Here is a 14,620-nt window from a genome sequence, read left to right on the forward strand (position 1 = left end):
TTATTCTTTCAGAAAGTAATCGCATGATTCCGGCCGAGATAATAACAACAGGGTTAAAATAAAAGTTATAGGCATTACTAATGGCAGCATTTGAAAGTACACGACACTGAGTAGATGGCAGTATGAGTGTATTTACATGTGTGCCTGGTTTGTATGTCTATAACTGTTACTCTAGTTCATATGCCAACAATTATCCAGGTCTTGATATAGATGTATTGAATTATGATTATTTCATTTGCTATATTATGGTTTATTTGGATCCTAGTTATATACAGCATGTTTTTACTTAGTATTTACACTGCACCTTCATCACTGTATCATATCATTATCATCATTCACCCTCAACTCAGAGTCAAACCTGCATGTCCTACTGTCCTAACTCTGCTGTATCACATATTTCACTATAATATCAAAATCATTTCATGCTTACATCTATGGGCACTGTATTTCACCCATGTGTGTGCGTAAGGATTCTTGCTGATACGGAAGTCATTGTGATGAAACGGAAGTCATTGTGATGAAACGGAAGTCATTGTGATGAAACGGAAGTCATTGTGATGAAACGGAACACTAGAATGGCAATGCCGGCAAAAATTTAATGGTGCTGATACCTAACATTTATTGAAAGTGTCTTTATTTTCATTTAAAATTATTTTGCTATATATATTACACAAACGACAATGAAAATATATATATATATTTTTTGAACTATTTCGGTAGTACATTATCATATTGACCGCACGGAATGTCGCTATTAATTTTTCCAGCAGTTGATCTTGGTGGCTTAGCAACGATCATTATTCTATTTTCAGATTTTCCGTCGGTGGATCTTTGCTATCATTGTCTCAGTCTGGAGTGCTATTTACTTTGCACTTCTAGGACACGCAGCCTCGACAGCCTCCGGTGCTGCTGCAACCACCGGTGGAAGAGACACGGAGATTCATCTCGACGAAAACATGAACTGTGCACCGTAAGTTTAATTTCCCAACGTTTGCTGACCTCCAAATTAACCAGTGTAATGACTTCAGTAATAAGAACCAACGTGTATTGCTGCAAAGCAGCCGTGAAACGCACCAGCTGATAAGCTAATATTATCGCTAGCTAGCATTAGCATCGTATTTTGTCAAACTTAATGTTAGAACCCAGAAGTGTAGTTAAATAATGATAGCTTGTGACTATATTTGCACAGTTAATACATTTGAACTTTATGGATTTAACGGGGCCGTTGTCGCCTGGGTGCAGAGCCCACTCCACAGAGTTGAGTGATTGAAATGGAGATATCAGGTAAGTTACGTTAACGGTAATGAGGGTGTGTTAACTGGTAGAGACTGCTGGTAACGTTAATGTAGGGACAGATGCTCCTAACGTAACAGAGCTTCAGTGTTGTACAGGGGCGGACTGGACATCTGGACAGAACGACCGACGGCCCAGCTGGTATTTGGATACGATGTTTAGTTATTGCATGCTTGTTTTGTTGTGCGCGTGTAACGTGCTCTGTCAGTCGAGTGTTTTGCTGCGCACACGCCGACATATTAGCAGGCGTGCTCGCGGTACCAAACTACGAGCTCTGGCGTTTAGCGTCATCGCTAACGCGAATGTCATATATCCGAATGTTGGGAGTTCAAAGTCGCCTTATGACATATGATACTCATCTTCCGTCTGTTCCTTCTGCACATTGTAAGCTCTGTAAAGGTAGATAAAGGCAGGACTCAAACCTTCTGTTTAGGTTGGCTGTTATGGTTACATTTTCTTTTGTAACATTTTGCTTCTGTTCTGAAACAGGTCGAGGGAAATGTTGGAATCTGCTGTAAGACAGGTCCTCATCTGTCTGTTATTTTATTAAGGGGACACATTCGTACTGACAAAATCATAGGTAAGTCTACAGGGAAAATGAAAAGATGTGTTAAATTCTGCAGCTGAACAGATCACACCTGATAGTAATTATATGTACTTAATAAATTAATATGTGGACATGTTAAGTAACATTAGAATAAAATATGTTTATGCAGGATCAACTGCAGCAATGAGTCTGGAGGGGGAAGCTACTACAACAGCACTGGAGAAGATGTTCGGCAGTCGTCTTCACACCATCAGACCTTCTCACTCCCTCATCCTCCACTTTGCACCAACACACTGGGTTCTCCTTCCTTTGGATTTACAGCAGGTAAATATTATGTGAAGGTGAAAGAATGAGTACAGCTTAAACTAATGCAGCCTAACACAGCAGCTGCAAACCTCACTGATAAAAATTAAGTGGACAAAACATAAGAACGACCTCTCAGTAGTACACATTTTAATTCAACTGCAAACTCATAAATAACCATGAAGTTAGAATATCTCCTCAAAAACATTTTGAACAAAAAACATTATAAACTTCATGAATACAGAATTCATTGCAGGGCTCTTATATCAGATGCATTAATTTAACTTGGTGTACATTAGTGCTGCAGCTAACGATTATTTTCATTGTTGATTAATCAGACGATCATTTTTATTCGTTTTTTGGACATTTTTAGTGTCTGATATGGTAAAAATGTCAATCAGCTTTTCCCAAAGCCCAAGATGATGTCTTAAAATGTCTTGTTTGGTCCACAACTCTAATATATTCGATTTACTGTCATATACAAGGAAATAAACCAGAAATTTTTTACATTTAAGAAGCTGAAATCAGAGAATTCAAATGTTCATGCCCAGCAGTGAGCGAGACCAGTGTGAGCCCCCGCCAGCGGCACGAGAACACGCACGACCGGGCTGAGAGACAGACCCAAGTGAGAGAAGAGACGTTGTCTGATCCGCGGGGGTTGAAGCGCCCTGTGCAGGACTCAGCGCCCAGAGTTCTGAAGCTCTGCTGCGCCACAAACAGCTGTTCACCTGATTCATCAGAGTTCGGTGAAGCTCGACTCAGACAGAACCGTGAACCGGAGAACAACACGCCTTTGTCGTGATGGTCGTGATTGACAACGTGTCTCGTTGATGAGTCCCAGCTGCCAGAGCGCTGAGCTGTTTATTCCAAATGTATCTTAACGCATGTTCAAATTCAGCACTGAGCTTTCTTGGACCCTAAACAGCACACACGCCAAGTGTGAGACTGATAAGATGAATGGTTCTCAAGATGTGACTGACAGACAGATTTCTTGAATTATTTGTAAGATTAGTAAAGCGATGTCTCCAGCAGAGGAGAGCAGCCTCTCTGCTGCCCTTAAAAATATATATATATATATATATATGTCTGATTTCTTTGAGGAATACAAAAAATTATGGTGGAAATTAAATGAAAATCAAAATACAGAGAGAAATGCGGTCTTAAAAAATATGAGGAATATATACAGTGCCACACAATTATTTAAAAGAGCATAAAGCCTCTTAAATTGCTGTCAAAGTTCACCAGATTGATCGATTTAACTATGAAATGCACACAATTTTCTTGCAAGTAGCTCTCGGATGAAGAAAGGTTGGAGACCCCTGCTCTACACAATACAAGAAAAAATTGTTTGTTTTTCACAGGTTTTCTATGTACTAGATTATGATTTTATACTATATTGTCTTTACTTTTGGGTTTCTTCACAAATGTACAAATTGTGAACTACATAATCTGCTTTTTCAACAGGCTTCTCTGGGCAGTCTTGCATTTGAAGTTGGTTGCCGGACCATTGATGGTGAGGTCTGTTCTGGTATCAAGGAGAAGCTGAATCACTGAATGTGATCTAAACGTGTTTCCTTCTTTAGCAAAAGGCATCAGCCCTCATGGAGTCACTGAGAGAGGACTACATCACATCATCAAAGACAACGAGAGCCGAGCTGCGTCGTCCTCCACTACACCTGCCTTCCTTTCCACATCCTGCCACGGATCACCAGGGACCGTGCCTGTCTCTCACACAACATTCACAGTTTAACACAGGACTAAACTGTAATAGTTTACAGGTTCAGATTATTATTAGTCAAGACAAAGTCAGATTAAACTCTCCATTTCATATTCATATGAACCAAAGAGGTTACATACCGAGTCCCATTTATTTATTGTGAGATATAGTTTGATGAAATCTGGTGAACAATCAGGCTATGAGCCAAAGATCAATTGACTAATATTTAGTAATTTAGCCTTTTAAAGGTTTTGTAAACATTGCATGATGTTTGTTCTTACCTTTTTCACTAATTACTTTTGCATATTGTAGTCAGTTGAGAAAAAACGTGTTTATTTTCTCATGATTGTCTACGTGTGCATTTTGATCTAAAGCCTGAAGCAAATTAAAACATTTTTCTAATAATAAAATAGCTAATTTAAGATTGCATAGTTTTTGTTGGAAGTAGGCTCTCTGGGTGCCTTTTAGTTTTAAATGGATAATCATTTTTTTCCTTTTGACCATTTGGTACATTCACATACTTATTCTAAAAAGTTCAATTCTTGTGCTTTGAGTTTTGGTGGTGCAGTTAACTCTTAGTTTACATTTTTATTGCAATATGTTTCTTATCGTCTTAACTGCAGTTCCTGAATATAAGAATACATTAATAGTTTGTATATTTAGGAATGTTGGTTAATAGTCTTGCAACTTCTGTATGCAGGCCTAACAGTTAAAGCAGTATCTGAACTTTACTGCTGTTGTAAGTGTTTTCATACAGTAAGACACTTTGTGATTATTTAGTAGTTTGTCACCCAAACGAGACCATTCATAAACATTGTAAATTCCTCCTTTTGGAAACTGTCTACTGATGACGGACACGTGAGGGTAAGGGATTTTTCTAATCCAACAGATGACCTGCATGACAGCTGTTTAATGATAGTGCCTGGCGATTTGGACACAATATCTACAGTTAATAATGATATTAACATCAAAAAGTTGATATAGCAATGATGTAGAGAGCTGCCTAGTCGTTCACTTGTCACAACTCAATTTCTGGCTGATATCAGTTATTTCTACTGTTCCTGTTTTTTGGGCACTTCTCAGGCTCATACTTTTGAGGCTGTGGTCCGTTATATGCATATGAATATACATTTTCAACCTCTTAGTGTCAAAATAAGCATTGTGATCCATATAAATCATATTAAACTGACTGTTTAACCCGAGCCTACGTTACGTCCGTTTAGTCGGTTTTTGATGCGAGAGTAAAATATCGGGGAAAAACTACTCCAGATGTCGCTATAGTGTATATTTGTGTATATTTTTATGAATTCATACACAATTTTCCTACACATTGAGTAACATGGTTTTGTGATACAGTAGGTTGCGATAATGCTTCCTCTGGTTGCAAGTCGCCATTAAAAAGAAGAATGAAATGGAAGTCATTATAATGAAAAAAACCTAAAAAGCGCCAACTATGTTGGTAAAGCCAAGACTTGCAATATAATCTCAGACTTAACAAAGGAATTAGGATTCAATGAGTGGGTTACAAGTCCAACCGTTTTAATGCCAGCTGTACCACCATGGTTACTGCCTCAGCCAGTTGATTTTTCCATATCGAAACAAGTACATCCAAGCAAAAATGTAATTAATATGCAAGCTAATGTAAACCCTGCTTCATGACAGTTGTGGGTATTGTGTACATTTATTTACTGATTGTTCTAAGACGCCAGAGAATAGAATAACAAGTTGTGCTTTATATTCCATGATTAAAAGTTAAGGTGTCTAAAAGATGAACTCATCCTTTATCTGTGTATACTGTATATTTCTGAAAGATGGTGTTAAAACTCATATTCACATATCTACAACAAACTGGACTAATAACAAGAATGTAAGGAAATATAAAAATTAATACAGTAGGTGGCGCTAATACTCTGACTGTTTGCAAGTCGCCATTGAAAGAAGAAGAAGAAGAAGCGCCAACTCTCAGAAAAAGTTAATGGCAACATGGCAAGTCACACCGATCATCTGAATCAGGCAGCAGCGTTAATAAGTAGCATATTAACAAATGCGCAGCAGGCTCCCTCACCCGCCGGGAGGAGTAACTTCCACTCGGTAGATGGAGAGATAGCCACTCTTTTCCGCCAGGCCAACTCCACCGATAACGGCTCAAGGCCACAGCCGTCATCAAATCGTCATAGAGTTCGGCAAAACTTTAGCTCATGGGCCGCTGGAAGCAGGAGGAGGAGGTAAGATTATTTCAGTTAAATGTTAACTTGTTTATTAATAATATGTTTACCTACCTCTTTTATTCAACATTAACGCAGCTCTTGGAAGAGCCAGGTGAGGTGTCACCCATTCATTCTCTCCTCAGTCATCCTCCCACTAGCTGCAGCTGTTGTCTCTGACCAGCAAAAGTAGTTTACTTTCACTGCCTTTAGTGGCCTTTTTTTTTTTTTTTTACCTTTGTGGCAACGAGCATTGTTTCCATTGATAGTGCAATTACATTGTCATAATTGCATTGTATAATGACAACAAGGTTTTACTCTTCTTGCTTCCTTTTTTAGACCCACTTCTGTAGAGTACCATGACTCTTTTAACAAGGATGTCATTCTACTCCCTGACCCCACATGGGAGTTTGTATGCAAGCAAAGGTCCAAGCACTTCTTGCATGAAAATGGTCACATCCTCAGTGCATTTGAGTTTCATAAATCCTGGAACCAGTCGACTGTATTCCAACAGATTCGGGATGAGTTTAAACCCAGAATTCCTGATGATGTGAGGTAGGCTTGATTCTGCACAATGATGATGTGTAGAGGAGTCTCTGGTAAAGACGTTGTTCTTTTAATTCATGCTATATTAAAAAGCTTTATATACCTGGTAAATTATAGTATAATTACATTATATGTAACTGGCATATAAGATGTGTCAGTTAATGTTTTATTAATTATGTGCTTATTATCTGTCATCTCTTCAGCCTGCAGTTTCTAATGGCCTGTGGTAATAAACTTGTGAAACCTAAACTAAAAGAAGGTCAAGAGTTGGATGGTCACATGCTCCATAAGGTCTTCAGGTCAAAAGCCTTGTATGTCAAACCATCAGTTGCTATTCTTGTAAGTTTACAAGTTTTTGTAATACAACTTTGTTTGAAATTTTTGAATACAACTAATATCATTGTAAGCAAAAGCCTATTTTTCTCTCTCGATAAGCGTTACAACAGCGATACTGATGATCAGTCCAGTGCTGCGCAGGAGGGTCCCAGCACTAGATCCAAGTCAAGGGCCAATCAGCTCATAGAAGAGGGTGGTGCCGTTATGCTGGATGACACAGCCACCCCCAGCCTGCCACTCAACTGTGATCTTCAGACCACAATCTCTCCGCCTCATACCAACAACTCCAGCTCCAGCTCTCTCCTACCCAATCAAAATGCCAGCGTTGATCCAGTGACAAGTGTCACTATGATGACTTCATCTGTCACAGTCTCCAGCTCGACCAGTGTCCCCACATCTGACTATTCGTCATATGTTACCTTAATGAGAGATTTCTCAGATTTATCGTCAGATGATGAGGACTTAAACCGTGCAATAGTAGCTAGCCTTGAAACTGAACAGTAAGTTATCATTTGATATAGTTATAAACCTAACCAGACTGTTAAACCTACTAATCTAAAATGCATCCAAGTTTATTCCATGTTCATCTAAATACATTATATAGTGAATTTTCATTACAATTTTTATTGTAATGCAATACATGTCCCTTACACATGGCCTGTCCCTTCAGGTAAAACAATAGATATTTAAGTGCTATTCCTGGTTATGTTTCTGTTTTTTCAGAGCCCAGGCCACCCAGATGCACAATGCCTCTGCTAAGGAGATCCTCTCAGAGTTGGCTGAGAAAATCTCAACAAATATCCGCTGTAAATTTAATATAAACCGCTCTGCAGTCTTGGATGGTGCCTTCCGGGGTTTCAATCGGGCCACGTACAACCCCAATGCCACAATGAACATCAAATTTTCGGATGATCTAGGGAGGAATGAAGAGGCAGTGGATTTGGGAGGACCAAGGAGGGAGTTCCTACGCCTTCTAATGGAAGCGTTGATAATGAGCTCCATGTTTGAGGGATCCGCTTATAGTCAGAATCTGGCACTTGATATTGCAGGTAATTGTTGAGCACTGTGTTCCGTAAATTCAAATCAAATTACAAACTACTAACTATGGTCAATTACAAAAGTCACCGTTGCCGTTTAAACTATAGAGATCTTTCCAACCACAAACTGACTTTACAGCCCACAGAGAGGACCGCTATTTCCTTGCTGGAAGAGCTGTCGCTGTCAGTCTTGTTCATGGAGGGCCTCCACCTACTTTCCTCTCCACAACACTATTTGACTGCTTGGCTGCAGGCAGCCATACAACCAAGCCAGTGATGGAGGACATTGCAGACACAGACATCTACAATCAAGTGAAAAGGGTCAGCTTTATCATAACACAGCTTTTCAAAACTACATATTAACAAATTCAGTTTTTGGGGGGGGGGGGGGGGGGAATGCTCCTGTGTGCTGAACTAAAGCATAGTAAACACGTGTCATGCTAACCATGGATTATCAAGGAAGTTTAATCTGTTTTCAATAGCTTTTCCATACAAAATTTTCATTTCAGGTGTCCCAATGTTCTACATTTGAGGACCTCATTGCTGCAACTCAACCGATGCAGGATTATTTGGCTAACGCAGGGTGTCTTCGTCCACTGAGAAAGATTGAGGACAAGGAACAGCTTGTTCGTGATATCATCATGTTTCAAGTTGTGCACCGGGTTGAAGCCCCATTCCAAAGGTATTTCCTGTTTTTCTTTCTCTTTCTCTCTCTCTCTTTCAGCAAAGACAAACGACTGTCTAGCTACAACATGAAGGTCAGTCAGTTGAGATAGTTTCTAGAACTACTTATCATCTGTCATGTTTGTCTGGCCTAAAGTGAAGCATGCAACACTCTGTTATACTTTTAAGATGTGCAGAATCTTCTTAAATGACTGTCTGAGGACCCATATGCATGATGTTTAGCTTATTTTCAGTCTTAATCGTATGAAGTGAGAGTGCTCATCACTGAATTACAAATTTCTCTCTTCAATGAAAAAGGTTCCAAGAGGGGCTTAAAACCCTTGGGGTTTTGGAGAAGCTCCAGAAGAACCCAGACAGCTTCCGCCCTCTATTCTGCCACCAGCAATCAGGACTGACTGCTGAGATAATGGATGATTTGTTCACCATCCATCTATCTTCACCAGGCAGCAACAAGAGGAGAGCAGAGGAGGTAGTGGTTCCTTTCTGGAGAGACTACCTTATTGATGTGGAAGGTAAGAGCTCTGGTTTGTAAAAAAGTACATCACAAGTTGCAGTGTACATTAACAATCACTGACATGTACCTTATTATTGACATAGATCCATTTCTGCTAGTACATGTACTTTTGGATACAGTCAATGGAGCCAGAAAAATTGATATTTTCCTTTTTTCCAAAGATGAAGAGGGTCCTTCCAAACTTGAGATAATCCTTGCCTTCGCCACAGGAGCAACAGTGATTCCACCAATTGGCTTCATCCCTACACCATCTATTGGTTTCCTACATGAAGAGGAGTATGGAGACTCTGCTGTGTCAAACCTTCCTATCGCAAATACATGTATTAACTGTCTCAAGCTGCCTTTGCACAGCTCCTACTCTGTGTTCAAGGACAAAATGGACTTTGCCTTTGCCAATACACACGGGTTCGGCAGAGCTTAAATTGTTGTAGACAGAATAATGTTGTTATACGGTAAAAACTGTTCGTTTGATGACTTCTTTAGTAGCAAAGGAAGCAGTGGGATCACTGTTAAGTTCCTGTAATGTGAGAATATTTTATGGAAAACAACCAACATTTTATTTTTACTTTTTTTTTATTTATTTCAAAGATGGGAGCAGAGAACAAACTTTTTATGACATTTCATTTGAAATTGAACACATCCCACATGTTCTGTCTGAATTGTTCAAGGCATTGAGACCAGATACATTTTAGGGTAAGTAGCCTTACTTTAAAAAAAAGAAGCACTTTTCAGTGTTTGTGTGCAGTTGCATAGGTCTCTGGTGTTCCTGCTTAATGTGTATTCTGTTACACTATATTATAACCTTTGTAAAATTGCAGTCATGTATGGTGTTGCTGGACAAAATGCAAGAGAGATAAAAAAATATTGATCCCAAAGTTTCCATCATTATGTAGTGGATCAAACTGTTGCTGTATTGCTTGAGCCATCGTTTCATTAACAGTGTTAATAGCAGGTATTATGACATTATTATTAGTTTGGACTTCGGGTAGAGGTCCTTCTTCATCTATCCCATAATAGTCATTGGTATAAAAAATGGGATCCACAGCTGTATTTCCTTGTCCCATATAATTAATTACACCTGCATGCCAGAGCTGTAGTGGAGTCCGACCTCCCCGTGTGGAGAGTCCATGGTGGTTCCACTGATTGATGAACTCTGTTGTTGCTGTTCTAATTCTAGGCATAAAAACATAATGTAGACAAAACAAATGATACTCATCTAGAGAATCTAGTATACGGACAGACTCCATATAATTGAAAAGACTGATAAAATGTCTACTTACTACTCTATTAAGTTCAGCCCATAGCCTTTCAATGCGTTGGTTGTGAACAGAGGATCCTGCAACTACGCTTTGTCTATTAAGTCCCCTTCTTTCAAGCATGAAACGAGCAACCATTATGTTCTCCATACCATGATCACATCTTACTCTAGATGGTAATCCAAAATTACCTACTCCACTCACAAACAATGACAACACACTTGATGCTCTGTTGTTATCCAGACAGGTAAGATAAATGATAGAACGACTAAATCCATCTACACAGCCATGGAAAACTATTCTCCATCGAACCAACTTGTGGTTGCTGTCGAAATGCCTGTAAAATAGGATAAAAAGAAATTAATTAGTATAATTGTAGGACGTTTACTAGGATTCTAAAACCAAAGAACCAAGTTGACTTCTAGAAAATCAGAATGAGACTTCTGTGAATGTGTAATTAACCCTACAAGGGTTAATCTTATATTATTGAGTGAAATACTCAAAAAATAACTTCTCATGAAGTATAAAGTAATTGAAGTAGAAAAGACACAACATAAATCATATTTAAACATTTTATAATTAACCAAATTAAGTTTTAATGTTCTTACCACAACTCATTAGAAGTCTGTACATCATAAATGCGTCTGCGGATAGCATGCCTCCTACGAATGGACCTCCCTACAGGGTCAACCTCGTGTAGACTCTGTCTTATACGCCACCTTTGGATCCTTAATCCCCTTGATCTGAGACTTCCGGTTATATAGGCCTCTCCAGCATTCGGTGTCCTTTGAAGTACCTCAGTCACTATTTGGTTCAACTCTTGATTTGTCAAACCATTGTACTGTAAACTCTGGATTCCAAGGTGTTGTCTGTGTCTGTACAGGGTGCGGCGGCTGATCCCAAAGCAATTTGCAATCGTTCTCCAGTTCATTCCCATTGATAAGCAGTGTGAAATTTGCTCATTTGTAATGCTATAACGTGGACGGCCAGGCAAGTTAGTCACAATAGTAGGTGGCATCATTCGACTGTTAGCAGTAACACTGTATCTCTGAGTTGCCTCATATTCTGTCAGAATGGTGTGCAAATATCCATATAATGTCTCCATCATAACTAAATATTGTCCTTGGGTTGGGTCATTACCAGTCCGGGATTCCATGAGAAGTTCTGAAAATGTCCTTGTGTGATGATCAAGCTCACGATAAAGTCTCCCCTGTTCAAAATCATCTCCCACTCTTTCTCTTCTAATACAGTCAATACAGTGTAGAGTTCTTCTCAAAAGGTTCTCAATGTCTTCCTCATTGCACTTTACAATAAATACTAAATTCTGAATTTGAAAAAGTAGAAGAAGAGTTTGAAAAAGCATCTTTTTTGAGGTCATGAACTGTCAGATAGTGAGCACTTGTTTTAGATCCTTACTTCCTGGTTTCGATGGGAGGCAGATGAACTTCCTGCTGCCAAAGGTCAGTGTACTTCCATCAAAAAGGTGTGTAAGGTAAGCTACTCTCAGTAGTGTGTGTGTACGAGGTACCGTTTTCAGTAGTACGTGTGAGAGGTACCATTCTCAGTAGTACGTGTGAGAGGTACCATTCTCAGTAGTACGTGTGTAAGGTACCGTTCTCAGTAGTGTGTGTGCGAGGTACCGTTCTCAGTGGTGTGTGTGAGAGGTATAGTTTTCAATACTGTGTGTGCGAGGTACCGTTCTCAGTAGTGCGTGTGAGAGGTAACGTTCTCAGTGGTGTGTGTGAGAGGTACCGTTCTCAGTGGTTTGTGTGAGAGGTACCGTTCTCAGTGGTGCGTGTGAGAGGTAACGTTCTCAGTGGTGTGTGTGAGAGGTACCGTTCTCAGTGGTTTGTGTGAGAGGTACCGTTCTCAGTGGTTTGTGTGTGAGGTACTGTTTTCAGTGGTTTGTGTGAGATGTACCGTTCTCAGTGGTTTGTGTGAGAGGTACCGTTCTCAGTGGTGCGTGTGAGAGGTAACATTCTCAGTGGTGTGTGTGAGAGGTACCGTTCTCAGTGGTTTGTGTGTGAGGTACTGTTTTCAGTGGTTTGTGTGAGATGTACCGTTCTCAGTGGTGCGTGTGAGAGGTAACGTTCTCAGTGGTGTGTGTGTGCGAGGTACCGTTCTCAGTGGTGTGTGTGAGAGGTACCGTTTTCAGTAGTGTGTGTGAGAGGTAACGTTCTCAGTGGTTTGTGTGAGAGGTACCGTTCTCAGTGGTGTGTGTGAGAGGTAACGTTCTCAGTGGTGTGTGTGTGCGAGGTACCGTTCTCAGTGGTGTGTGTGAGAGGTACCGTTTTCAGTAGTGTGTGTTAGAGGTACTGTTTTCAGTCGTGTGTGTGAGGGGTTCAGTATATTATATGAGAGGTCCCTAACAATAAGAATGAGAGGTTTCCAGTTGTCAGTGTGTGATGCTTAATTTTCACTTGTAAGTGTGTGAGGTGTTCAGTAGGGAATGTGAGAGTATTTCAGTAGTATGTGTGTGAGGCCAAACATTTTCAATACTGTGTATGCGAGGTGAGTTTGAGTTTTGGCCTATACGGCCCCTCATATCTTTGAGCTGTGTTTGCATCACTGTTGCGGTTTGTCTTGTAGCCTTCCATACATGGACACATTCAGGAAGGGGTGAAGGGGGTGCTTCAACTTTCTGGTGTTGCCCTTCATTAAAGTTTGGGGCGGGAGAAAAATCAAGGTCAAAACCAAAGCTAGAATCCTTTGAAAAAAGCCTGGATCCTACACTACCCATAATACAAGTTGAGAGCATCCTTCATGAGACCCTGCCGGATAAATGTCAGTCATTCCTTGTGCTGACGTCATGGCCTGCTCAGACTTTCATCTCTTTCCCCAGTTTTTTATTTGATGAAGTAAAAACTAACAGCACATGGACATCTGAATGAAGACTTGTTTTTGACGTCTGTTTGCAGCAGCAGGTATGTAGTGTACATGTGCATGTCATCTAAATGTGCTTCCCGAGCCCCGGTCCATCCCAAACTTTTCAGTCCTGTCCAAAATAATAGTGCCAGAGACTTGCAACTAGGGCTGCAACTAACGATTATTTTCATAATCGATTAATCTGTCGATTATTTTCCTCGATTAATCCATTAGTTGTTTGGTTCATAAAGTGTCATAAAATGGGGAAAATGGTCGATCGTGTTTCCCAAAAAACCCCCGAGATGAAGTTTTGTTTTGTCCAAACACCAAAGATATTCAGTTTGCTGTCACAGAGGAGCAAAGAAACCAGAAAATATTCACATTTGAGAAACTGAAATCAGAGAATTTTGACATATTTCCATAAAAACTACTTGAACCGATTGATCGATTATCGAAATAGTTGGCAATTAATTTAGTAAGCGATTACTAATCGATTCATCGATTAACTGTTGCCGCTCTACTTGCGACCCACATTATCCTAAGAGGTGGTTGAAGCATATGAAGGAACAGCTATAATTAGCTCAAATTAATATATATAATATATATAACATTAAATGTATAAAGATAATTTCAAACAAAAGAAAACAATACAAATTCCAATAATTTTTTTGAATTTCATTAGATTACTGAAATTCTGTGCTGTATAGCAATCACTGTGTGAATGGGTGAATGTCAACTGTACTGTAAAGCATTTTGAGTGGCTGCTAAGACGTTAAAACCTCTGTATACATGCAATCCATTTATCTGCCCTCTTATTGAACTGAGTGATGTGCAGTGTATGTGAGGTCATTGCCTCGTGAAATTGCTGTCAGTTTTCAGCCCAATGGAGTCTGTTCTGTTTACAGCTGGTGTTACTCAGCAAAGCACATTGTGGGTTCACTTGAACACACGTCAAGTATATAAGTACTTCCTCATCAAACGTGGAGCAATTCACTGATGGAATAACTGAAAAATGTTGTACGGAAAAGAAGGAAATCCGAAGGGATGGGCTGAAAAGACCAGATCCCTGCAGGATTCCGGTCTTTTAAGCCCCCCCTCTGGCCAAACTTTGCGGTGAAACGGTCTAATAGGCATGAATTTTATCAGTGCCTTTTCCCAACTGATTACTCAAGCCAAGCGTCGAAAACCACACCTACAAAAAGCATTTCGCCATTTACAAAGATGTAGTAGAGGAGCCAAGTTCCATTGGTTGTGCATCATTCAGAATCCCCAAGGCCGAGGTGGAGCTGTGAGAAATCCGACGCGCAGATCGATGTGC

General features: G+C 39.8%; 2 protein-coding genes across 7 annotated transcripts; one reads left to right on the forward strand and one right to left on the reverse strand.

Annotated features, from left to right (window-relative positions):
* Positions 1 to 485: 485 nt before the first annotated feature.
* On the forward strand, positions 486 to 11,778 carry LOC118287439 (G2/M phase-specific E3 ubiquitin-protein ligase-like). 6 transcript variants are annotated; one of them, XM_035612620.2, is made up of 15 exons: positions 486 to 601; positions 813 to 970; positions 1,783 to 1,873; positions 2,010 to 2,164; positions 2,695 to 2,889; positions 3,608 to 3,656; positions 3,727 to 6,085; positions 6,404 to 6,619; positions 6,814 to 6,949; positions 7,046 to 7,446; positions 7,670 to 7,995; positions 8,123 to 8,304; positions 8,493 to 8,665; positions 8,965 to 9,179; positions 9,343 to 11,778. In XM_035612620.2, the coding sequence occupies exons 7-15, from the start codon at positions 5,844 to 5,846 to the stop codon at positions 9,600 to 9,602; spliced, it is 2,151 nt and encodes a 716-aa protein (XP_035468513.2). In that variant the 5' UTR covers positions 486 to 601; positions 813 to 970; positions 1,783 to 1,873; positions 2,010 to 2,164; positions 2,695 to 2,889; positions 3,608 to 3,656; positions 3,727 to 5,843; the 3' UTR covers positions 9,603 to 11,778. The 6 variants fall into 6 exon arrangements, with proteins under 6 accessions (XP_035468513.2, XP_035468509.2, XP_035468514.2 ...); XM_035612616.2 differs by lacking the exon at positions 2,695 to 2,889; XM_035612617.2 differs by lacking the exon at positions 2,695 to 2,889 and having other exon boundaries at positions 535 to 601; positions 880 to 970.
* On the reverse strand, positions 10,000 to 11,815 carry LOC118287440. Its single transcript, XM_035612622.2, has 2 exons — positions 11,046 to 11,815; positions 10,000 to 10,774 (listed from the first exon to the last, which is right to left on the reverse strand). The coding sequence occupies exons 1-2, from the start codon at positions 11,813 to 11,815 to the stop codon at positions 10,000 to 10,002; spliced, it is 1,545 nt and encodes a 514-aa protein (XP_035468515.1).
* Between the last annotated feature and the right edge of the window lie 2,805 nt (positions 11,816 to 14,620).

Source organism: Scophthalmus maximus, chromosome 7 (assembly GCF_022379125.1).
Source record: "Scophthalmus maximus strain ysfricsl-2021 chromosome 7, ASM2237912v1, whole genome shotgun sequence".
Lineage (NCBI taxonomy): Eukaryota > Metazoa > Chordata > Actinopteri > Pleuronectiformes > Scophthalmidae > Scophthalmus > Scophthalmus maximus.